The sequence below is a fragment of the Perca flavescens genome, chromosome 12 (genome assembly GCF_004354835.1).
Source record: "Perca flavescens isolate YP-PL-M2 chromosome 12, PFLA_1.0, whole genome shotgun sequence".
Taxonomy (NCBI): domain Eukaryota; kingdom Metazoa; phylum Chordata; class Actinopteri; order Perciformes; family Percidae; genus Perca; species Perca flavescens.
In genome coordinates this window covers 12,060,897-12,085,319 of record NC_041342.1, presented here as the reverse complement: position 1 = coordinate 12,085,319, position 24,423 = coordinate 12,060,897, and the positions used below count along the sequence as shown (strand labels likewise).

The 24,423-nt window shown below is 42.8% G+C and overlaps 1 protein-coding gene across 4 annotated transcripts in view; it reads left to right on the top strand.

Annotated features, from left to right (window-relative positions):
- Window positions 1-24,073, top strand: part of kcnn1a (potassium intermediate/small conductance calcium-activated channel, subfamily N, member 1a) — a 49,797-nt gene extending 25,724 nt beyond the window's left edge. For 3 of the 4 annotated variants that reach the window (XM_028592781.1, XM_028592782.1, XM_028592779.1), the window contains exons 4-9: window positions 507-925; window positions 16,019-16,160; window positions 17,526-17,636; window positions 18,548-18,675; window positions 21,744-21,813; window positions 23,683-24,073. In XM_028592781.1, coding sequence (XP_028448582.1) covers window positions 507-925; window positions 16,019-16,160; window positions 17,526-17,636; window positions 18,548-18,675; window positions 21,744-21,813; window positions 23,683-23,988 — 1,176 coding nt within the window. In that variant the 3' untranslated portion in view covers window positions 23,989-24,073. The remainder of the gene's footprint in view (window positions 1-506; window positions 926-16,018; window positions 16,161-17,525; window positions 17,637-18,547; window positions 18,676-21,743; window positions 21,814-23,682) is intronic. The other variant, XM_028592780.1, reaches the window with a different exon arrangement.
- Window positions 24,074-24,423: the final 350 nt, after the last annotated feature.

Here is a 24,423-nt window from a genome sequence, read left to right as displayed (position 1 = left end):
CACAACGCAATGAGAATCTGTAGACCAAATCTCTGATATTATTTTAGGTTTTCTTCGCAGCCTTTTAATTGCATCTCAGTTTATGTTGTGTTTTTTTGTTGTTCTGCTTGATCTGAGCTTACAACATTTGAATTAAATTCAATATCCAAATCTTGGTTGCCACTTTGTTATGGCTACTGCATTACAACCAAAAGCAACATTTCTAGATGGCTTCCCCTTCATTTAATACTTTTTAAAACTTACTTTAATACTTTACTCTAATTCAGCACGACTTCTTCAGATATTGACTAGAATTTCAGATCAAATCTGTGGGTTTGATTCGATTAATACTGTATGTGCCTTACAATCTGAGTTTGTACTGATAAATACTTTGAATGAGTGTTGGGGTTGATGGGGTTGGATGGGAAAGATTGCTAATAAAACAAAATCTGAAACGCCAAACTACAAGTGTGAGGAAGATTTTTTTTTTAAAACAAGTCCATTGGTGTATGTCTGTATTTCTTCAGCTGTTTATGGTCGACAATGGTGCGGACGATTGGAGGATAGCCATGACGTATGAGCGGATCTTCTTTATCGTGCTGGAGCTGCTGGTGTGTGCCATCCATCCCATCCCGGGCCAGTACGTCTTCACCTGGACGGCGCGGCTGGCCTTCACCTACACGCCGTCGGTGGCCGACGCTGACGTGGACATTATCCTCTCCATCCCCATGTTCCTGAGACTCTACTTGATAGGCAGAGTCATGTTGCTCCACAGCAAGCTGTTCACGGACGCTTCGTCTCGCAGCATCGGCGCCCTCAACAAGATCAACTTCAACACGCGCTTTGTCATGAAGACCCTCATGACCATCTGTCCAGGAACTGTTCTGCTGGTGTTCAGTATATCCTCCTGGATCATTGCTGCATGGACTGTGCGCGTCTGTGAGAGGTAAACACACGGTTGTGAATAATGGATGTTGCTGGGGGACAGATTGAAAAAAACAAAATGGCTGATGCACATTCACGCGTTGTGTGGATTACTAGATGCCTTCCTTCCGTCACTCTCGTCTCTGTTTTGTCCCAGGCTTCTTAGTGTTGCCTTGTTTTCAATCGCTCAACTGCACTGGTCCAAATCATTGAGTGGAATCATCAGGATAGGTTACCTATAAATACTGTACCTGTGTACAGACAGCCATGCAACTACATACAGTACTACTCTACTGTTTTAAAAACACCCTGACATAAGCTCCACGACTCCCCACTCCTTGTTTTTATTGCTATTTTAGATTGCTTGTCCATAATTCATGAGTGTCTAATTGTTTGTTTGCTGAATGGTTTGTTTTGGTAATGCAGAGCAGCCCCCAGGAACCCCTAACCCGTTTTCTCCCCAAAACTGCACATTGGGCTTTGTCTCAAGGGGGCAGAAACGTTTCTCACTGAAAATGAAAGAGGCAGGGAGAAGTGAAAAGCTTTTTTTTTATTATTTTTTTTTTTATTCCTCGTTTTCCATTTGCATAGGGAAATGAGACGTTAATGCCAGCTTTGATGTTTCAAAGTCATTCGTGCGTAGCTTGAGTGGAAGGGGGACTTGAGCAGGGTGGGTGGAGAGTGGAAGATCTATAGCAGCAGTGCTTCTTGTCAGACCCAATAAGATGCTGTACACGTGTTGCAGCGTAAAAGTCGAGCATCAACTCAGACGAAGGCTTTCAGACAGATGCTCGGTGTTCTCCTGCAGCTCACCTCGCCTGCTTTTACTAAGTACCTCCCCTCCTTTCCTCTACCTCTCTAAACTTATTACGGATGGGTGCAAGCATGCACATGCAGGTGTGTGTGCGTGTGTTTGTATAATGTTTTGTTGTACTTTCTATTTCCCCACTATGCTGCTTCATAGGGATACCATGTGAGTCCTCGTTCTCTAGCCATGGAAAAAAAAACAACAACAACCGACTTACCATTTTGCACCGAGCTGGCGCCACTGCTGCCCTGAGCGGGGTTGGAGGGTGGGGTGGTTGTGGGGAGAAGGGGCAGCCCCTCTAAAACAATCAAGCAATGATCCTTTCCAAACTCAGTATGGCAAAGGAGGATTAGGCAGGCCCTCTTGTTGGCATGAAAGTGACACCATCCCTCTGCTAAGAAAACAGGCTTTTAGTGGCTGTAGGAGCACTGCAGAGACCATCGGTGTGAGCAGCACTTTAAAGCAAACGTCTCTTTGCTAACTATCATGTGTTAGGCCGGTAGGGGCTGGAGGAGGAGGAGGAGGAGGAGAAGGAGAAGGAGGAGGACATTTGTGCTAAAATGGAGCAGATCCTTCAAGTCACCTTCATGAATCTGCCAGAGGGCAATTTGCCTTGTCTCATTTTTTTGCCTCTCCCTCTCCTTATGCAATTGTTATAGATCCATATTGCACAAAAAGTCTTTTTAGCAGCCACGCCAAAGATTTGTCGAGGAGCAAAAGCCTTTCTGTTCTTTGTGTTCACACATTACCATCCCATTACGTGTCTCCCTTCACTAAATTAATTAAGTGTTGTAATGGGTTTCCACAGACGTTTTGTTGCTTCTGCCCCAAAGATTTAGTTGGAGAGGTGGGGACAGTTTGTCTCTTGTAGCCAAAAGGAGATCTGAGTATGCAAGGAGAGGAAAAATGTAGAGTATTTTTGTGTACTAGTTAATGTCCTTTTGGTCTGGGGTGTGTCTTAACTCTCTAGCACAGCATGAATTTGATCGCCAACTATATGTAGGAAGTGTTACACCGTTTTAGGTAAATGAGGGCATTGCTTTCCATTGTTGCTCGGTTTCTTAAATGTAGACACTCTTGAAGGAAGAGTGTGTTCTGTGCTGAATGCAGTGTCTCCAGTTTTTGTTTACACCCATGAACTGAATGTCCTCACACCCCTTCGCCCCCCCCTCCTCTGGTAAACATCAAAACAGCATGCACGTTTTCATGTTTACTTATCAATCCTATCATTTCAAATGGAGGAAAAAAAAAAAAAGCGGCACTTTTTCAAGTGCTGTGTGTGACTTTTGTATCTTCTGTTAAATGCACCCTTGCACTGTCGCACATTGACCACGCTCCAGAGCCAATCAATGGGCGGTGCGGTGTGAGATTGGACGAGCACGGAGTCTACCTGGAAAATGCCTAGAAGGGGGGAATGAATGACACGCAGCAAAGGGGGACAGAGAGGGATGGAGGGAGGGATGCTAATGTTACAGTAGATGGCTTTAACGCTGGTCACTGGCCCGCTTTCCGTTCTTTCTTGATACAGCCCATCTTCAGAGCTAACCTACCCCAACTAAGCTCCTTAACTAAGCTCTTTTGGTTTCTCCCTCACTGCCATAAGGCTCCCTCCCTCTCTCTCTTACTCCTGACTGATCCTTGGCAGATCTCTTACTGTACCCATCTAACGTGGCATGCTTTGCAGTTTTTCATCATCTCTCCCCACTACTGATCCTATGCCTTTCCTTATCCATAACAAGCAGGCCTAATCCGGCCACAAGTCAGTAACACACTTGCATGCATGCCTTTCCTGCCTCCTTGGTCTCTCGCTCCGTTTTCTCTTTAATTGTTCTCTAATTCTTCACCTCTCCTGTTCCAACTCTGTTATCTGAAACAAAACGCTCTATTTCGAGGCAATGTGAGACTGCAGTTTCTCACCTCGCTTTCGCCGGTGAGGACCCGTAGGCAAGCTCTCAGAAAGTTTAGCTGACTTTCCCTCCGAGCTCAGCACTGGATTATCAGGCTTGAGTTACTAGTCAGCTACACCTACACCAAGGTCTGACATCCAGATTGTGTCATCGCTTAGCCACGGGATACAAACAGCGGCAGCCAAGAACAGACTGTCCAAATGTCTAACCAGAGAAACGCACACCGGTGGAACTCGAAGTTACTCACACCCACCACAGGTTTACATAAAATATTCAGGTAGATTTTAAAACTTTACAGTTTCCAGGCTACGAGTGAACACTGGCAGAAATTTAACAAAGAATGCCAGTCCTTTTAGTTTATTAGATGCAAATTCAGAATGCAGCAAATTGGCTGGCAACAAAAATGCCTCCTTTTTCTCTTGGATAAACGGATGATGAAAATTTCCAAATGTATCCATTATTTCAAAGCATTTCTCTCCCCAAATGCTGGCATAGACCCGACAGACATTGAAGATCAAACTTCAACTCCAGTCCAACTCTCTATGTGCCTAACAGTGGACTCCTAAGATCACAAAGTGAACTGTCCATACATAGTTTGCTGTGCATTTTCAATCCAAGTGTCTAGGCCTACACATTGACCTTAATCTGAATCATTCACAAGATTATCTTTAAAATGAACCTCTCTTCCACAAGGTCGAGTGGATTTAATGCAAATTGTTACAACCTCAAGGACAGGTGGATTCTTTATGGTTTGATGACTTGATCTGATAATTTCTTCTTAAACTATGCATGCTCTGCAGGCATAGTGTTGATTGCAGCCTATGGCAAAGTCATATACAGAGCCTGCAAAGCATGTTTGCACAAGAGAGAAAGTAGAAGTTCTAATCACCCGCGATACGATCTGCATTAAAGATCATGAGCCGAACAAGCGACGTTCTTTGTTCAGAGACCGGTGGTAGTAGCTCAAAGTAGAAGGTTCCTTCAGATGGGACTCTTATTATTTAAGCTGTGAAACTGTAGGAGTAGAGTTTTTGCTTACTTGTGAGTACCTCATCCCCGCAAGCTTGCAGAAGAACCCTCCCCTTACCCCCTTAAGTAAAATATATTCTCTGATAATATAGAGTTACAATAACGCTTTAATAAGAGAGTTAAGAGAAAAGAAAAGAAAGCTTTTATATAATCGCCTATTTTATCTGTTTCAGATAATGGTAGTCAAACTCACGACGCGACTAAATATTCCAAGACCACTAGTTGGTTGGTTCCTTTTCAGCTGGACCGTCGGACTAGCCCTACAACCTCAAAACTGCGTCCCTCTGTCACTGAGTGATGAAGTTCAACCATTGGTCGGAATGAGTCTGACAACGTCATTGTTGGTGTTTCCCTATTGGCCATTGCCCTTTCAAACTGTATTGGCACAGACGTTAACCTCCGCTATCGCCTATCAAGCAGCTGATTTGTGTGGGTGTGGGTGTGGGTGTTGGTGTCTGTCTTTTGCTTTCTCTTCAGACAAAAATGAATGTGTAGAACAAGCAGGCCTATGTAATTTAGAAGAGAAAAAAACAAAACAATCCCAAACAACAGTGACACAAGGCTATTTCTAAATAAATGTGGTGGATGGGAAGGTTTTGATATTTCATCAAATAAAAATAGGGGGAAATGAAACTCCAGGCGTTTCAGCAGCCCGGTGAAAGATAAACTACTCAAATAACAAAAAGTAGTTGGCCTACACATTATGAACAAAGGAGAAATCATCCATCCATCTTCGTCCGCTTATCCGGTGTCAGGTCACGGGGGGAGCAGCTCCAGCAGGAGAAATCATGTTCAAAAATAAAACCATCTGAAAGAAGCGCAAGAAAACGATGCCAGTGGGGCTGACGTTTCACTTTTCGTTTCCCCCTTTCCATTTCCCCCTTTCCGGGAAAGCCCAAAGTGGTCTCCTAAGCCCATCCCCCCACAAGGGAGAATGAATGTGTGTGCATGAGCAGTGATTGACACCAGTTAGATATCTCCCCCCCCCCCTCCCATCTGAACAGGAAGCTGTGGATTTTTGCAAATCGCACTACAGGCTGTAAGTGGTGCCAGAGGAGCCGGATTTTTTATTTTTTTTAATGACCTGCTTCTTGTAGTTCTACTGGAAAATAGGGGCAGTTTCAGCAAATATGACAGAAAGTTAGTTTTATAAGGCTTACCTACTGCACCTTTAAGATGCTGTGGTTTCCTGTATTTTTCTCCTCAACAAATTTGAGCAATACAACTAAATTAATGCTATAAAACCTTTTATATACTCCATCCACAACACTTAAAAACCATGAAAGCTTTTTGGGCAGGCATTTTGTGGGGCACCTGAATGTGGGCAGAGTTTAGGAAGACAGTTGACAGTCTATTGGGTTCTAATGAGCAAGCGCTACCTTGAAGCCAAAGCTGGTGTTGTGGGCAGAAGTACAGCAGATAAGGTGTTTTGCTGAGTGCATTGGGGAAGACTGGGAACATGAAAGAAAATGCTTCGATACTTAGTTGGCAGTGGGAGTGGAGCGGTGTTGGTGTTTCAAAGCTCATCGTGTCCCCTGAAGGTTGGATACCCAGAGTTTGCAGCAAAGTAAACTTAAACACTACTGGGTGATGAATGCCCTTGAGCATATCATATCCAAAGGCAAAATACCTGTTATAAAGAATACATGGGGACTGGCTGAGTTTTTTTGCAGGGGTCTCCTGCCTAATTCAATGAAACATCTGTACTAGGACACTCGCTATCTGATAACCCCAGACACATAACCACACTCCAGCACTGAAACATTAAGATTATTAAGGGCGTCGTGAACCGAGCTTCCTGTCTGCTGGCCTTATAGATTAAAGGGTAACGACTGTTTTTTTTTTTTGGTTTTTTTCAAGCTGGACCCTATTTTCTTATGTTTTTGTGTGTAAGTGACAGATAGGACGAACAATCTTTGTATTAAGCATTATAAAATATAGGGGTGTGTGTGTGTGTGTGTGTGTGTGTGTGTGTGTGTGTGTGTGTGTGTGTGTGTGTGTGTGTGTGTGTGTGTGTGTGTGTGTGTGTGTGTGTGTGTGTGTGTGTGTGTGTGTGTGTGTGTTAAGCGTGAACACTGTAACCGGCAGCCACAGACCAGGCTGCAATGTAACTGTATTGGGCCACTAGCACTAAACCCACCAGACTCCATTTAAAAAAAAGCGAGGCGCCGGGCGTGGGGATACTCACAAGCCCCCGGTTGAGCGCCGCTACGTTGGAGTTTACCCCGGTGGACGAGAGGGTCGCCTCCCTACGCCTGCGGGTTGTGGGGGGGAACACTCTGACTGTTGTTTGTGCATATGCACCAAACAAGAGTTTGGAGTATTCGGCCTTCTTGGAGACCTTGACTGGAGTCCTGCATGGGGCTCCAGTGGGGGACTCCATTGTTCTGCTGGGGGACTTCAACGCGCACGTGGGCAATGATGGAGACACATGGAGAGGAATGATTGGGAGGAACGGCCTCCCTGATCTAAACCAGAGTGGTTGTTTGTTGTTGGACTTCTGTGCTAGTCATGGATTGTCTATAACCAACACCATGTTCGAACATAGGGATGCTCATAAGTGTACTTGGTACCAGAGCACCCTAGGCCAAAGGTCAATGATCGATTTTATAATCATTTCATCTGATCTGAGGCCGAGGAGCTGTGGTCTTAGGATCTTAGGTGCCTCAAGGGGCGGTAACCCACGAACACCATGGTGGACACCGGTGGTCAGGGAAGCCGTCCGACTGAAGGAGTCTCTCCGGGATATGTTATCCCAGAGGACTCCAGAGGCGGTTGCAGGGTACCGAAGGGCTGCAGCCTCTGCCGTGAAAGAGGCAAAGCAGTGGTTGTGGGAGAAGTTTGGAGAAGACATAGAGAAGGACTTTCGGTCGGCACCAAGGTGCTTCTGGAAAACTGTTCACCACCTCAGGAGGGGGAAGCGGGGAACCATCCAAGCTGTGTACAGTAAGGATGGGACACTGTTGACCTCAACTGAGGAGGTAATAGGGCGGTAGAAGGAGCACTTTGAGGAACTCCTGAATCCGACTAATACGCCCTTTATGTTAGAGGCAGAGCTGGAGGATGATGGGAGATCATTGTCAATTTCCCAGGTGGAAGTCACTGATGTAGTCAAACAACTCCACAGTGGCAAAGCCCCAGGGATTGATGAGATCTGTCCAGAAATGCTCAAGGCTCTGGGTGTGGAGGGGCTGTCCTGGTTGACACGCCTCTTCAACATTGCGTGGAAGTTTGGGACAGTGCCAAAGGAGTGGCAGACTGGGGTGGTGGTTCCCCTTTTTAAAAAGTCGGACCAGAGGGTGTGTGCCTATTAAAGGGGTATCACACTTCTCAGCCTCCCTGGTAAAGTCTACTCCAAGGTGCTGGAAAGGAGGGTTCGGCCGATAATCGAACCTCAGATTGAAGAGGAACAATACGGATTCCGTCCTGGTCGTGGAACAACGGACCAGCTCTTCACTCTCGCAAGGATCCTGGAGGGAGCCTGGGAGTATGCCCAACCGGTCTACATGTGTTTTGTGGATTTTTCTGCGACCTTCAGCACTCACTGGATCGGTTCGCAGCCGAGAGTGAAGTGGTTGGGATGAGGATCAGCACCTCTAAATCTGAGGCCATGGTTCTCAGCAGGAAACCGATGGAGTGCCTACTCCAGGTATGGAATGAGTCCTTACCCCAAGTGAAGGAGTTCAAGTTTTTGTTCGCGAGTGAGGGGACAATGGAGCGGGAGATTGGTCGGAGAATCGGCGCAGCAGGTGCGGTATTACATTCAATTTATCGCACCGTTGTGACGAAAAGAGAGCTGAGCCAGAAGGCAAAGCTCTCGATCTACCGGTCAGTTTCAATTCCTACCCTCACCTATGGTCATGAAGGCTGGGTCATGACCGAAAGAACGAGATCCAGGTTACAAGCGGCCGAAATGGGTTTCCTCAGGAGGGTGGCTGGCGTCTCCCTTAGAGATAGGGTGAGAAGCTCAGTCATCCGTGAGGAGCTCGGAGTAGAGCCGCTGCTCCTTCGCGTCAAAAGGAGCCAGTTGAGGTGGTTCGGGCATCTGGTAAGGATGCCCCCTGGGTGCCTCCCTAGGGAGGTGTTCCAGGCACGTCCAGCTGGGAGGAGGCCTCGGGGAAGACCCAGGACTAGGGGGAGGGATTATATCTCGGGACGCCTCGGGATCCCCCAGTCGGAGCTGGTTAATGTGGCTCGGGAAAGGGAAGTTTGGGGTCCCCTGCTGGAGCTGCTCCCCCCGCGACCCGACACCGGATAAGCGGACGAAGATGGATGGATGGATGGAAGGTTTTAGCGTGTATAGAGCATGTAAATTGGTAAACTGTCTTTATTTCAACCAAAACTAGAGTTGTGATGGTTGGAAAAGTGGAAAGACGACCCAAAACGGCTTTTCATAGTTTTATTTAGTTTCTGTCGACTTTGAATGAAGTGTATTTTAAAAGGCTAAAATTATTTATTTGCATGGAGTCTGGTGGCTTTAGTGAAGGCAATTTTGGATGTTTTATATTTAAAAAAAGATCTTACTCTTTAACAGAAAGGTCGACCTCCTTAGAAATCCTTTCCATAATGTTGTGTCACAAACCGGCTCACAGCCTGTGGCAAAAAAAAATGAGGGGACACCAACAACAAGTATAGGCCAATCGCAAAAATACTTTATTGTAAATCCAAAACTATTAACTTTAAACAAAGAAAAAGGAATGAGATGTGAGAATGTCATAATGTAAGGTGTATGTAAAGTGCATGGGTGAGTGAATCTGTATGTGTGTAAATGACTGAATGGAAACTAAGTAAAACTATAAAGGAACAAACAAAACAGGATCATACCTGGAGGAGCAGAGAGAGAGAGAGAAGAGTGGTTAGAAGCAGTTTAAATACCCTGAGCCCAGGTGGCTCCAATCACTAACGACCCTCCTCTGCCTGCAGGAGGAACCACCCCTGCACTGCAGAGGCGGGGTCGTAACAGTTGTCAGACACTTAAAATATAAATCTGAGCCTGTCAGTGGCAAAATGAGCACTTTTGTGAACGTAAATACAATCTGCACAATTGACCAATTAACTTACATTGTAGCTTGTTTCGCTGGCTATCTTGCCTAATACTGGACCAATGTCAAAGATGGTTGTTCCCATCATTCACTTAGATACAAAAACATAGGAAAATAGGGTCCAGGTTGAAAATAACGGTAGTTACCCTTTAAGGACAGAAAAGGCCTGACTTTGTGAAGCAAAGTGCTCAGCTTATATGAACGTTTGCAAGGGTCGTGCCACATGACAGTTTAAAGCGCTTATGTTAGCTGACATCTTTTACTGTATTGTTTTTAATAGGATGACTTGCAGGAAATCTCACTAATAATATCAGTGTAGCGGACTCTTTGAAAGTTCTCATCCAGCATCTTTAAAATGGATGAGATTCACGAACACACACATTTGATCATTTCTGGCAACGCAGGCCTCAAGCCTGCCTCGCTGCAAAATCTGCAAGTCAGCTAATCCAAGGACAGTAGGTCTTTACTTTTGGATTCACAACTTAGTTGGTTGACAGCGATACATGATGTCGACGCTGTCGGGTGAAAACCTTGTATGTCCAAAACTGTTGCTTTTCAGGAAATGAAAAAAGGCTAACGTGAGTTTCATCACTGTTAAATATTTGTAAAACCCACAGACAGACATAAAGGGTGACCAGTATGAAAAAAATTGAAATGGTCAAAATATGGGGATACAAGGTTTCTGCCCGACAGCGACAATGTATACAGTAATTTATTATTAAAGTCCAATGGTATTGCTATTGGTGCAACAAAATCCTTTCATACCCCAATGTTTCCATGCTGATGTTTAGCAGATATAATGTTTACCATGTTCACCATCTTAGTTCAGCATGTGTGCAATTGGCTAATTAGCAATGAACTAAAAGTACGGCTGGAGCTGACAGGACTGTCGTTATGTGTACAGTCAGTCATAAACCAAAATAATAAAAGCAATGGACGTGTTGACCTGATGATGGTGCTTAATGAAAAGTTAAGGCATCGCCGAAGATGGAACAAGGCGGATATGAATCTGTGTTCCAAATGTTATAACAATTCCTCCAACAGTTGCTGAGACATTTCACTTAAAACCACAAACGTGAATGTCATAGTGGTGCTCGAGGAGAAGTTAGAAGATCACCAGTCATCAGGATCAATTCTCTGGGGGCCACGAATGTCTGTACCAAATGTCATGGCAATCCATCCAAGAGTTGTTGAAATATTTCAGTCTGAACCAAAGTGTTGGACCTACTTAGGCTGGCTCCGCCCTCCTACGTACTTCAGCTCAATTTTCATTTCCCTTCAGTACTCCGTCTGGGTTCGCGGTATGTTCTTGGGTTTTCTCCGGCCAAATATTTGGCGGTCCAATCAGCGAACAAAGGGAATGGCTGAGAACGATGACGTTGAGGACGTGCGTTAGAAAGATGCGAGCAAAGCCATTCGGTCCGTTGTGGCAACGCTGCTGAATATCCAGAAGTTAAAGCCCGAGCAAGAACAATCTTTGCTGAGTTGTGTTGGTGGCCATGATGTTGTGGCCCTCCTCCCCAAGGGGTTCGGGAAAAGTTTGATTTTCCAGCTCGCTTCGTTAGTGGTGAAGGAGTTGGCTAAGGCTAATGCTAGCGATGTTAATGCTAAATATAACCCGATACGTCACGACCAAACGTCAGCAATTGGTTATGGCAGATCCAGAATGGCTCTGGGCAGATCCAATAGTTTTAAACTTCAACAGAGTACCCTCCTTCAAGGAAGTCAACACTTGTCAATGGAGAGTGGCCAGACTCTCTGTACAAACGAAATGTACCAGAGTCTGATATTTTGATAAATCTTCTATTGACTTAGCTCAACTTTACTAAGTTGGACTGATATTTTTTATTTATTTTTTTACTTTATAAACATTAACATTATAAAATCACACAAATTGCTACAGTCCACTTGTAGTGTGCTGCTGCTTGCTTGCTTGCTTGCTTGCTTTGCATATTGGCTGCGCTGTGAAAAACACTGTTACGTTTGCAGTTTTTTAATTAGGTCATCATCACTTTGAGTTTAATCTGCTCATGTTTACTGCAACTAACACACTCCCCGAGGAGCATCCCAACATATTTGTCCCCAAGTAATCTCAGCCACTGCTCACATTCATTTATATCAACAAGACTTGCACTCATTGAAAAAATGTTTAATTTGTTTTTGTTGATATGAAACCAGACTGCAGGAAGAAGCGGGGATGTATTGTATGCAGGCGATCGCTGCAGAATGTTAAGCAGGAGATTTTTAATGTGGAGGAGGTCATTTGCTTTGCTGTGGCAACTGACCGGCAGAGGAATGTAGTGAGGGGGGAATAAAAAATTCTTTAAGGTCCAATTGTGTGGCTGGTTCAGATGAGTTTTATTCACTGCGCATTGGAGACAGAGGTCCACAACAAGGCTGTGGAATTCTCTTTGACCAGAGGGAGCGTTCAGAACAGTGGGAATTCTGAGTTTTTGGCTCACAGGGATTTCTTTTAAAGACGTTAACCTTAATTATTTGAACCCCCGACATTGTAACATTATAGATATTACAGAAAATGTGGAAAAGCATAGTAGTTCTCCTTTGATAATCAGTGAGCAGGAAAGACAATAGGACAAGATAAAACTGAAACTATTAGGTAATGCATTATCTTCTACATAAAAAAAAACCGAGGCAAGGTTGTGGTTCTCCTAAAGGTAGTTTAGAAATCTAGATGTAGAATCAAGTTCGGCATGTGTTAGTCTATATTAAAAGCCTTTTATGTACCTCTTAACAGACAGAAGTGTATTATAGTGACACAACAGGATTGACATTTATATGTGTAATATCTCAAACAATTTCTTCTTATGTTGAAGCAGTGTGCCATGGAGCTTTCACAGATGTCATGTATGTGCCACTCCGAAACAAGATCATACAGTATATAACTTAATATACTTAATTATAACTATAATTGCTGACAATGATGTTATGCTTTTCACTGAAAAGCATTGAGATTGAAGCTAATTGTGTTGCATTCATAGTAACCTTTTAAGCATTACATGTACATCAATGACTTTCCTTTTGCTCTTAAATCGGAAATGTTTTTTGTAGAGTTTTTAGTCAAACGTGTGTGTGTGTGTGTGTGTGTGTGTGTGTGTGTGTGTGTGTGTGTGTGTGTGTGTGTGTGTGTGTGTGTGTGTGTGTGTGTGTGTGTGTGTGTGTGTGTGTGTGTGTGTGTGTGTGTGTGTGTGTGTGTGTGTGTGCTCGTTTAACTACGTTCGTGGGGTCCAAAAACTCGGAATACACTATACTTGTGGGGTCCGGACAGCTTTGTGGGGCCAAAATGCTGGACCCCACAACTTTAAAGGGTTGTTTGAGGGTTAAGACTTGGTTTTAGGGTTAGGGTTAGAATTAGGTTATGGTTAGGGTGAGGGTTAGGGTTAGGCATTTAGTTGTGATGATTAAGGTTAGGGTAAGGGGCTAGGGAATGCATTATGTCAATGGCGGGTCCTCACAAAGATAGTAAAACTCACTGTGTGTGTGTGTGTGTGTGTGTGTGTGTGTGTGTGTGTGTGTGTGTGTGTGTGTGTGTGTGTGCCTGCCTCTGCGCCTCTTTCACATTAAATCCATCATTAGAATTCTGTTTGATCAACTTTGGCCCCGCCGTATTATGTATCGTGAGCTCATCTACACACAATGACAGTTAAGATATGAAATGACTGGGAATCATTTATTGGTACACATAAACAAAAAAACATCCGAGTGTTGGTTTTAGGCAGCACTGACAAGACTAGTTGATACGTTGGTGATAATTTGATGAGATCGATGTCATGTTGTGTGAATCACTCCCTCCTCTAACCCGCTGAAGACGCAAAGTCACAGAGCTCGTTTGGATGTGTATTACAGCATTATTTTATGTACAGTAGTGGATAAACAACATCGTCTCTTAGAAATATTTGAGTTACGTTATTTCAGGATAATGCTTTCGCTGCAGAGTGTCTGTCAGGGAGAATTTAACAGCGGGGGATAAAACTGTCTGCTCGAGACACTATATACCTCTTGTCCTGGAATAGGTTGAAAGTGGTGCCAGCTCTTCTCCATGCTATTCCAAAACTTGACACAGTATATTGAGAGCCTTTTAAATGCTATTGATCAGCTCCCCATTTAGCCTCTGTCTCTATTCCCATGTTGCTGTTTCTGCTCTTTATTTCAGAGTAGACAATTATTTCAATATAAGAAAAACACATAATAAAACAGGAAGCATTTATTGCTTCAAAAATGCCTTCTGCAATGTTGTCAAGGCATATTTATGGAGGTATATTTCCAGTAGAGAGAAGGCCGCTGTAATATGCTGTAATGCATTGTTCCCGGTGCTAAAAGATGCATCACATTTCTGCCTTGCCTTGAAGACGTGACTCACTCTCTGCACGCCTTGATGACAAGATGAATGAAATTAACATACCAGTCACTTGTAATCACAATATTTAGCCAGCTGATCAAGTTTAGCCCCCCTCACAGCTTTCAAAGGGCAGCAGGTGAAGTGTTGGGATGCAGGTAAAAGAGACAGGGGTGTCAAATTCAATGAGCTTCTTCCTTCGTTACTCATTCAATCCTACCCCACTGTTTGCAAATGAAAGCCCGTCCACAAAGACGTACAATCACCTTCCACCTGGTGACACTGCAGTATCTTGTCAGAGGTGCTTTTCATCTCTAAATGGGCCCCAGGTTTTCCCACTGCTCCCCTGCTCTCAATATACTGGCTTTGAAGCATGCAGGATGCAGCCATCTTTTCTTATTCCTGCATGGTATTGCACCGACTGCTTCTCTGCATGTCATTTAAGAAGCTTGAATCCCAAAGACTGCACACTTTTTTTTGTCATTCTGTGGGGATAAAAAAAAAAGTGCTTCTAGTAATTGTTTCAACCCTGACTTTGAGCATGAATAGACACCTGTAAGAGTGGGAGTTTGAAGGACTTGCAGAAGGCATGATTAGTTCATTTATGATCACTGACAACGATGAACTGTCTTGGAGGAGAAGAAAGAGTGGTCATTTGCCTTCGTTTGGAAAGGAAATCTTAAGATGGCCCAATCTGTACTTGTGCACTAATTAAAGGTGATTGTGTCTGGCCATTTTGAGTCCACATGCTGGGTCACCGCTGGATAGCTTGAAGTCGTTAGCGATTCATGATTGGCCCAGTCAGAATCCCCTTTAGAAAAAGCATCAACTCCGGTCCCAAGAAATCCGACTTCATCTTTGTCTTGTCAGAAGGATGTTGGCGAGATGTTGCCTCAAAGTGCTGAATGAGTATTTGATTTTATGTCCAAAATTAAATCTCATCTGATCTCCTCCTAGACAGCCCGTTGGGAATAATTAGACGAGTTGAATGAGGGTGGGTGGATAAGGCAGATTTATTTGCCTCTGTGATGGACTTTTGTCTCGCTGCAAAAGGTATGGGAATGTCATCATCAATCCAGCTTTGTACAGTGTCTGTTTTTTATAGAAATATCTTTGCATATGCACTGTGGGCCTTTGGACTGACAATTCAAGCATAGCTGTCAGCTATTTTCAGCGAACAACATGTTTGAAGTGATGATTTGCATTGCCAAACCTTTTTTTTGGGGCAGCGTCAACTCTATGGAGGAAGATTTGCAGCAAACCGTGACCAATATGTCACAATTGTTAGTTTGATTTGATGCAGCACTATGTGCATTTTTGGATGTTCTGACATGACATTTGTTGGGTTGTCGTAGTCAAATCAAGTTTGACCTGCGGTACTCTCTTTATCCAGTCACTTAAAGCGACATGGCCCGTCTCTTTGTCGTTTGAAACATGTTGTCTAAAATTGTAATTTCTATGCTAATGTGCGACAAGAGTAAGTGATTTGGCCTCATTTTTATATCGACAGACACTGAACATGAAACACACGTTGCTGGTGTTGCTCTCTCAGTTTGAAATCATTCCAACTTCTTTCAAACATGAACACCATTTGCTTTTTTTCTGCCTACATGTCAGTTTAAGTTTCTACCCTTTTAAACGTGTTTCTCCATTAAACAGGTAGAAATAACTCAAAGAAGAATAGAAATGAAAGTGTCTCTTAAAAGACTTTTGAATATATGTTTTTGACTCAGATCAGACTTTTTTTTTTTTTTTTTTTTTTTTGCATTTTTTGGACTTCGTGCCAAACTTGCTTTACAAAACGGGTGTAACACCTTGCACCATGATTCTTTCCTCCTCCCCGATCGTCACCACCTCCACTCCCCCCGTGTTTGGTTCACACAGCACCACCATTCTCCAGCATGCTCACATTCAAGTAACGGTGTGCCGCTTCACTCACTGTGTATCCCACTTCTGCTTATCTTCATCACTTCAGGTATCATGACAAACAGGAAGTGACCAGTAACTTCCTGGGAGCCATGTGGCTCATTTCGATTACCTTCCTCTCCATTGGCTACGGGGACATGGTACCACACACGTACTGTGGGAAAGGCGTGTGTCTGCTTACAGGGATTATGGTGGGTTCCTTTCTTTCTTCATAAGTACTAGGGCTGCACGATATGAAGAAAATCTCGAATTGTGATTATTTTTGACTGATATTGCCATTGCGGTATGATTCACAATATTGGAGGGAATGATCATTTTTTTAAATCATTATTCTTATTTTAATTGAAAATGATTAAAAGAAATTAAAAATGATTATGGTAGTATAGGGATTTTTGCGAGGATCTATGCCAGACAAATATTTTTTCTTTTCTCTGTAGGATACGATTTTGTAGGCCGTAACGTCAATACTTAATTCAGAATGGTTTGACACATATTTTGCCATTAACAAATATTGCCCCCCCCCAAGCAATTTGTGATCGACAATCAAAAAGTCTCCTGAAACCAAATAAGGTGTGCAAAATGAAAATGTCAATTTGTAAATATTCATGTTTGAACTCCCCTCCATCAGCTGTTTGAGTCATGCTCCACTTTTTTAATGAACTGAATTTCAAAATATTTCTGTCTGAAAAACTTGAATACCGCTTGTTATAGTTATTTTCGCTCTCCTTTACTGATGTGGAGTTAGCATTCAGTATTGAAATAAAAAGCTGGTGATTCAAGATTTACGTGAAATGCCAAGCACAACGTACTGTTCCTACTGTAGTTAAATAACATTCCAAGACAGCTGCTTTGTCTTGTTTCTTTATTGCTTCATTATTATTATTATTATTATTATTAATGTAGTACTTACTACATTAATAATAATAATAATAATAATAATAATAATAATAATAATTAATAAGGGCTGCTCAATTAATTGCAATTTAATCAAAATCATAATATGAACTAGTGCAATATCCAAATCACAGGGGGGCACAGAATTTGTTAAAGGCAAAATGTGTCAAAATACCATTCTAATTTAATGAAATATTTGGCTGATTTAAAATCCAGCTCTGTGTCATGGCATTGTGGACAGTGTGTGTTAAGATGAACATTCGGCAGATCACAGCGGTGCTTCGTGGGTAAACCCGTACCGGTGCCATGGAGAGATCCAAACACAGTTCATCTAAACACACTGCCCACACAAAGATGACACAGAGCTTGTTTAAAATTGGCAAATTATCCCTTTAAGTATTGTGGTGCTGTCCTGGCCTACACATAGTATTCTACGGACCAAAGAAAAGAAATCCTCACAAACGGAGCCTCGCAAAAATCCCACCATGACATTTTTATATATTTTTCAATGAAAGTGAGAATAATGATGCAAAAAATGATAATTTAAAAAAACTTGCAATTAGATTTTTTCCTCATATCGTGCAGCCCTAGCGGTAAAGTTGCATTTTGAAAGCTCCCATGCAAAATGTTGCAGTTTGTTTGACCCTATCTTTGTGCAACAGGGAGCTGGTTGCACTGCACTGGTGGTTGCAGTGGTAGCCAGGAAGCTGGAGCTGACCAAGGCTGAGAAACATGTCCACAATTTCATGATGGACACACAACTCTGCAAACGAGTGAGTCACAGCATGCCACTGCATTTCCAGTAACTCTGATAATATATTGCTGTTTTTTACAACAGGGGAGTTGGATCGAAGAGTCATTTTTCATTTTTCAGGCTGTTAATTCAAATGCCAGTCATTTAAATGGTTTGTAGAGGCCCATAGAATGTTACTGAAACTAGACCTGCAAACATGTGTGTTGGGTTCCAAACACAGGATGCAACTATCTAGAGCTATGTCGAGGTAAAACGATGCAGATAAAAGAAAAGACAAAATGGAAAGTTTTAAAAATATATAAGATAGATATAAATATTGTTTATTCTCTATCCCACTAATAATCTTTCTATTTTGTATCTTGTGATCCCTTTTGGGTTATGACCCCGTCACTTTGAGAGCCACTGGTTTTCAGGGCGTCCGCCTCATACGATATATTCAAATGTCCTACATTGATACTAATCTTATAATCTCACAGTCAGAATTGTAAACTTGTAAACCCCCCCACACACACACACACACACACACACACACACACACACACACACACACACACACACACACACACACACATCAGTAGATCACATCAGTAGAGTCTGGCACATTTTCAAAAGCTTTTAAACCCCACCTGCATAGACCGGCATTTTAATAACTTTTTTATAATTCATTACTCCAGTAGTTTGCCGATCCCCATGATGTTTGCCGATCCCCTGACATTCCAGTATTTCATGCTTCATATTATATGTTACACCTTGTCACTCTGCTTTTGAAAAGCGCTATAAAGTTCAATTACTTTATTACTTATTTCAGCTTTCTCTGTAGTTAATATTTTCAGACAGTAACATTAGTCACAAAATCTGAACATATCAAACGAGTGCAGCCCCTTGGATAGGCACTGTACATCTTATGTCTTTCTCAACCTCGCTTCACAGGTAAAGAACACCGCTGCCAATGTACTCAGGGAAACATGGCTCATCTACAAACACACTAAGTTGGTCAAGAAGATAGATCACGCCAAGGTGCGGAAACACCAGCGCAAGTTTCTCCAAGCCATTCACCAGTGAGTCCAGCTCTGTGTTTGCTTTGTGTTACCTAATGTGCAATAAAACATTTGACAAAAATATGACAAAGTTGTTCACCACCAAGCACCAAGGGGAATCACTCGGTGGTCACTCAGCATGCCCAAAAACGTTTTTATGTTATTGCAAAACAGTTTTTAAGATGTTGAATCCATGTGATGGTCTTTTAATGTTATTTGTGGTACATACATATTTAGGCTATATTATTAATAGTTGTATTATTAAAGGCAGGGTTGGTAACTATTTTCAATATAGACTTTTTTTTTTTTTTTTTTTTTATATTGTTTGAAATGGCCTTTACACCCGACAGCAATAAAAAAACTTCTGGGCTCCAAAAAATGAGCCAAAAAGATCCGTCATCTGTAGCTGCTGTAATGCTGTAAAAACACCCACCAATCACTGCCTCGCGGTCCGCTTGGAAAGAACCAATGAAATGCCTCCTTGCCCCGCTGCGCGTACTCTACCCCTCCCATGTACGAGCCTGAGTCATCAGTATGATATTAGCTGTTTGCTTACTGGTTAATGAGACATGAAGTAAAAATTGCGCTCCCTTCTCCGCTCTGCTCCGAAGCAGCAACGTAGCGGTGCCCGTGCACGTCTGTGTGGGCGGAGCCCCGAGGGCAGCGGGGAGGGGGTTGGACGGAGCCCCGAGAAGACTTTCAAATCGCGCTTTCAAACGTTACCAACCCTGCCTTTTAAAACGAGCTGATGAAATGTAGTCGTACAGTACCTGAGAATAATTGGTAGCGTTTGTTACGATGTCCTCTCCCAGAGTAGCATTTACTGTGACTGTTATGCTCACACACATGTAATCTCACACTCACACAGACACATACACAAGCACACTGCAATCTAGTGTAATGGTCCTTCCTATTCCCCTCCCCGTGTCCCTCTCCCTCCGACCCCCTTTGACCCTGTGCTTACAGTGAGAAGTGTAATGGTTTCACTCGTTTCGTGAATGTTGTGGGGTTAAAACTCTGTACTGTGTTCTGTCTTTGTTTTGCTCTATCACTGCAGAGCTCAGAAGTAAGTTGAGTCTTCTATGTATCCTCCTCCTACTGTTTCTTCAACATCCTCCTCCTCTCTCCATGTCTGCGTTTGACATGCATGAAAAAAAAAAAAAAAAAAAAAAAAAAAAAATGCTGGATGCTGAACTGTTATTTTTTTGTTTTGTTTTTTTACTTTACTTCAGTGTTCCATTTACTTCCCTCTTCCTCCCATCCCCCCTTTTGAATGGAATGAAACAAAAGAAAAAAAAAGATATAAGCATCAACATTTTGCCACTGGTGTCAATAGTGGAGGGTTGTCTGGAGAGAACGTGTGAAAGTAAAAGCATCTTGCACAGAATGAGCTTGAAGCTTTGTTGGCCTGGTCAGCGGTTCATAATCATCTACGGTGTACTGTATAATGTTGCCCATGATTAATATAGCTGCTCTGGAGGCTATATTAACCTGCATCAACAGAACTCATCCTACACTCCTGATGGCTTTGTGATGACATGAAAACACACACACGCACACACACACACACAGAGAGAGTGACATTGATGACATAGCACACAAAGACAAGACACAACACGTAGGCTGTGGTTTTGTAGAATAAGATTGTACTCCTAATGCGTTACACCAATAAGTAGCGCTTTTTAGCTTTTAGCCCCTATTCTTCGACAGCCATAAGGGATGACAAAGCCCGAGCAAACAGACCCATACGAGCTGAAACGGTTTCCCACAGAGATAGAGCCGTAAGCGAGCAGTCTCACTCTGCTCTGATATACCGATTTGCACATGAATAAATGCCCTTGAATGTCATCCTGTCTCATAATTTGCCGAACAGGGATATTCTTCCTCTCCCACATCCAAATGATGGCTGTGTGATGCCACCGTGAACAATGACACATTATTGGCATCACCGTGAACGGTTCTTACAGGGCCGTAATGTATTTGATAAGAGATAAAAAAATAAATAAAAAAAAGGCACAATGTTGAAGGCGTCACAAAACATGTCCGATGTATCGTTGCGCAAGTTAATTGAAGTGTCTTATGTGGCTGTATGTTTAGCAGTGTCATTAGACTTCATCTTTTATCTGTGGCACACACACACACATCAACCCATGTACATACACACAGACAGACACACATTGAAAGACTCACGTTTCATTGTGCACAAAGTCACTCACAGTCACTGCACGCTTACCGAATGACCAGTGTGTATATATGAAGTCCTACCACTGAGCTGTGTGTAGCACTGACAAAGGGCATGTCATTTATTTCCTTTGTTGATGTCTTACTTTTGGGTGGAAAGAGATGGGAATGTTTTGATTTGAAACAAAGATTTTGGGGTTTTCTTATATGGAAGCATATTGCATTCTTGCTGGGGAAAAAAAAAGCATCATGTTTTGTCATTGTAGTTATACCTTTTTGGCATTCTATTGAATTTGTTTCCTCTTATTGAGAAATAAGTACTTTTTAGGTTGTAACAAGACCATCTCACAGCATTAAGACTTTCTCATTGCAGGGAAAAATACTTTCAAGGTAAAAGGTGCTACTTAAGCACTGCACTATAATGAGAATAAGATCTTGTTATAAGAAAAACGGATAAAACATGATAAACAGCCTTTTTTTTTTTTTTCAAAATGAGCGTAGTATGCTTCCGCAATTTTGCATGTTTCGGTTGGTATTGCATTGACCAAGAACAGGAATGCTTGTATGTATATATATGCATATATATTTCTATATATATTTATACATATAGATATGTAAAGACCATATATTTCCCGTGCATGCAGGCAGTCTTCTCTCTTTTCAATGTCATCAGTGAGAGACCAAGCCTGATAAAAAATGTGTTGTTGTTCCTCCTCCTTCTTTTCTTCCCTATTGGCACTCTCTGCTCCTTCATCACCCCACACAACCTGTCTCTCTCTCTCTGCTCCCCTCCTGCAAACCACCCTCTATTCCCTTATTCCCTTATCCACTCTTCTTCCCCCTTTCTCCTTTGTCCATTTCCTCCTTCCCCTCCTCTTCCTGTCCTCACCTCCCTGTGCCTTCACAAGACTGCGTAGTGTAAAGATGGAGCAGAGGAAACTCAATGATCAGGCCAACACCTTGGTGGACCTGGCCAAGGTAAGTCTCCCTTCTGGTGTCACTTTGAAGTGGATGTAGGGCTGGGCGATATGGAGAAAATCAGATATCACCATATTATTAACCAAATACATCAATGTCGATATTGGGTTGACAATTGGTGCTTTAACAAAACAGTTTCACAAAATAGTTTCACAATGAGATTTTAGATGAATAATCATTGATAATGTGGATATAAGGACTAAGCGGTTAATGACAAACGATAGAACAGCTAGAACTTGGTGTAAGTTCAGAAAATGACATCACTTTACTGTAATGCAGCCTTTAGAAGCAGGAAAAGACAACACCAAATAACGATATTACGATCTCCAACAGCTAAGATGATATCTAGTCTCTGATCATGATATTGATATATCGATATATTGCCCAGCCCTAAGTGGATAGAATCAATACTTAAGTGATTGCATGACCAATTGTATGCGAAAAAGGCGTACTGTACACCACCTGCCCAGCACCAGACGGCATACAATAGCTAGTATTCAATGTAGACCAACTGTCTCATTCTTGGTAGGGTTAACATGAGCTCTAAAATCACAGGTGACAATAATGGAAACAAGTCCAGGACTACCAAGAGTATTGATATTTGTCAAATAACTCAAATCAATCTCGGCAAAGACTGAACTCCTGTTTCCCGTAACATCTTATTGCAGTGTAAGAGTTGGCACACAGCGTAAACGGTGTCTGTCTGTGAGAGGGTAAACGGTGTCATGCCTGGGTAGCTTCTGTCCCGCTGTATAGACGTCTGCTGAGCCACCCGAGCAGAGCAGAGAGGGGATTCAAAGGGAGGTGCACGACTGCAGCCTCATTTGATGTGGATGGCATTTGCACTCCAGTGTGTATTTTAAAAAGTTCTAAGGCCAACTCCTTTTAATGTGTGTTTACTTGCCCTTACTCTGCTCGACGGTCAGACCCATCTGTGTACAACCTACAGTAGTTCAACGGCTCAGTGTCTCTTTGTCAAGCCCCATGGCGAAGTTACCTTTTGATTTCTGGGTTATACATAAAACACAAATCATTTGATTGTCTAACAAAGGCCATAAAAATGGGTAAAAAGTATTTTGTGTGCTCTACTGGTGACCATTAAAATGTATGTAATGTCATTATTGTATATTTTATAACGTATACAATTGCCATAGTTTAAATTGGAAGAATTGCATGCAGATTCCACATACATTAACATTGGCCCTACTGCATCCAGCACAGGACAATAAGTGCCTGAATAATAGAGATGCTTTTCATTATATGAATGAGTTGTGCCAAGCATGTACATAAAGCATAAAAGACCTTCTCCGGCTATAAATGGATTGGAGAAGCTGGTTGTGAAACGGTGGGAAGATAAAATCAATGCTGACTTTCGGAAACTATGGTAGCTCCCCTTCACACTGCTGCCTGTCATTATTTCCTCGTCAGACTCAGTAAGTCAGATTTTGAATGTCTATTCATGTCAGGCTTTTTTTTTTCTATATATATATATATATATATATATATATATATATATATATATATATATATATATATATATATATACACACACACACACACACACACACACACACACACACACACGAAAGTTACGTATTGTAACTCCAGCTTCTTTGAGTATAGGCATAGCCCTCGAAGAGCTGTTGCGCGAAGGGATAAACCCAATAGCAACAGCTCCTAGAGTGCGAAGCCTATACGAAATAGAACATCTCGCACCTCCTGTAAAAGTCATTTGTTGCATCTCTCCTTGTGAATATTAAGTTTTTTTTATCTTTCATCTCCCGCTTTACTCCGGCCCTCCTCATCTTTCTTCTCTGTCCTCCTGTTCTTGCACCGCCCCAAACACATTTCCTTTCTCTCCTTCATTAGACCCAGAATGTGATGTATGACCTGGTGTCAGAGCTGCAGGAGCGCAGTGAGGAGTTGGACAAGCGCATCGGCACATTGGAGGACAAGCTGGACCTGGTGACGGGCAGCCTGCAGGCGCTGCCCTGCCTCATCTCCCAAGCCATAACCCAGCAGCAGCAGGACTTCCTGGACGGCTTTGTTCACCGCTTTCGGCCCGCCTCACTAGCCTCCGAGCGCTCTGAACGCTCCGAGCGATCCTGGACTTCCACCGCCCGTAGGCGGCGCTCTCCCTCCACAGCACCACACACCTCCTCCGATAGCGGATAGCGTTGACACACCCCTCTGCAATCGCCTTTGAGCGCCACCTTTCCCCAAACCAACTCGTCACCTCGTTCTGTCCTATCCAAAGCCACCCCCCTGTATCCGCTGGCCTGAGTCCATGTCTGGACTAATAATGAACCCATATCCTGACCCCCTGACCTGATCCTTGCACTTCTTCTTTTCCCTCCCTGCCACCCATCCCCTCTCCCCTTGCTCCACACCCAACATCAAATCCAAAAACCAATTCCTCTGTGACTGAGCCTCTCAGCACAGGACTGGATCAGAGCTACTCCAAAAGAACAAACAAAGACTCAAATCAAGACAAAAACAAATGCATCCAAAAAAAAAGTAAAAGAGAAAAAAAAAAATTTAAAATGACTGAAAAACCGAGATAAAGTAGAGATATGGTTTATGTTTTAGCCATTGTATGGCTGTTCAAGT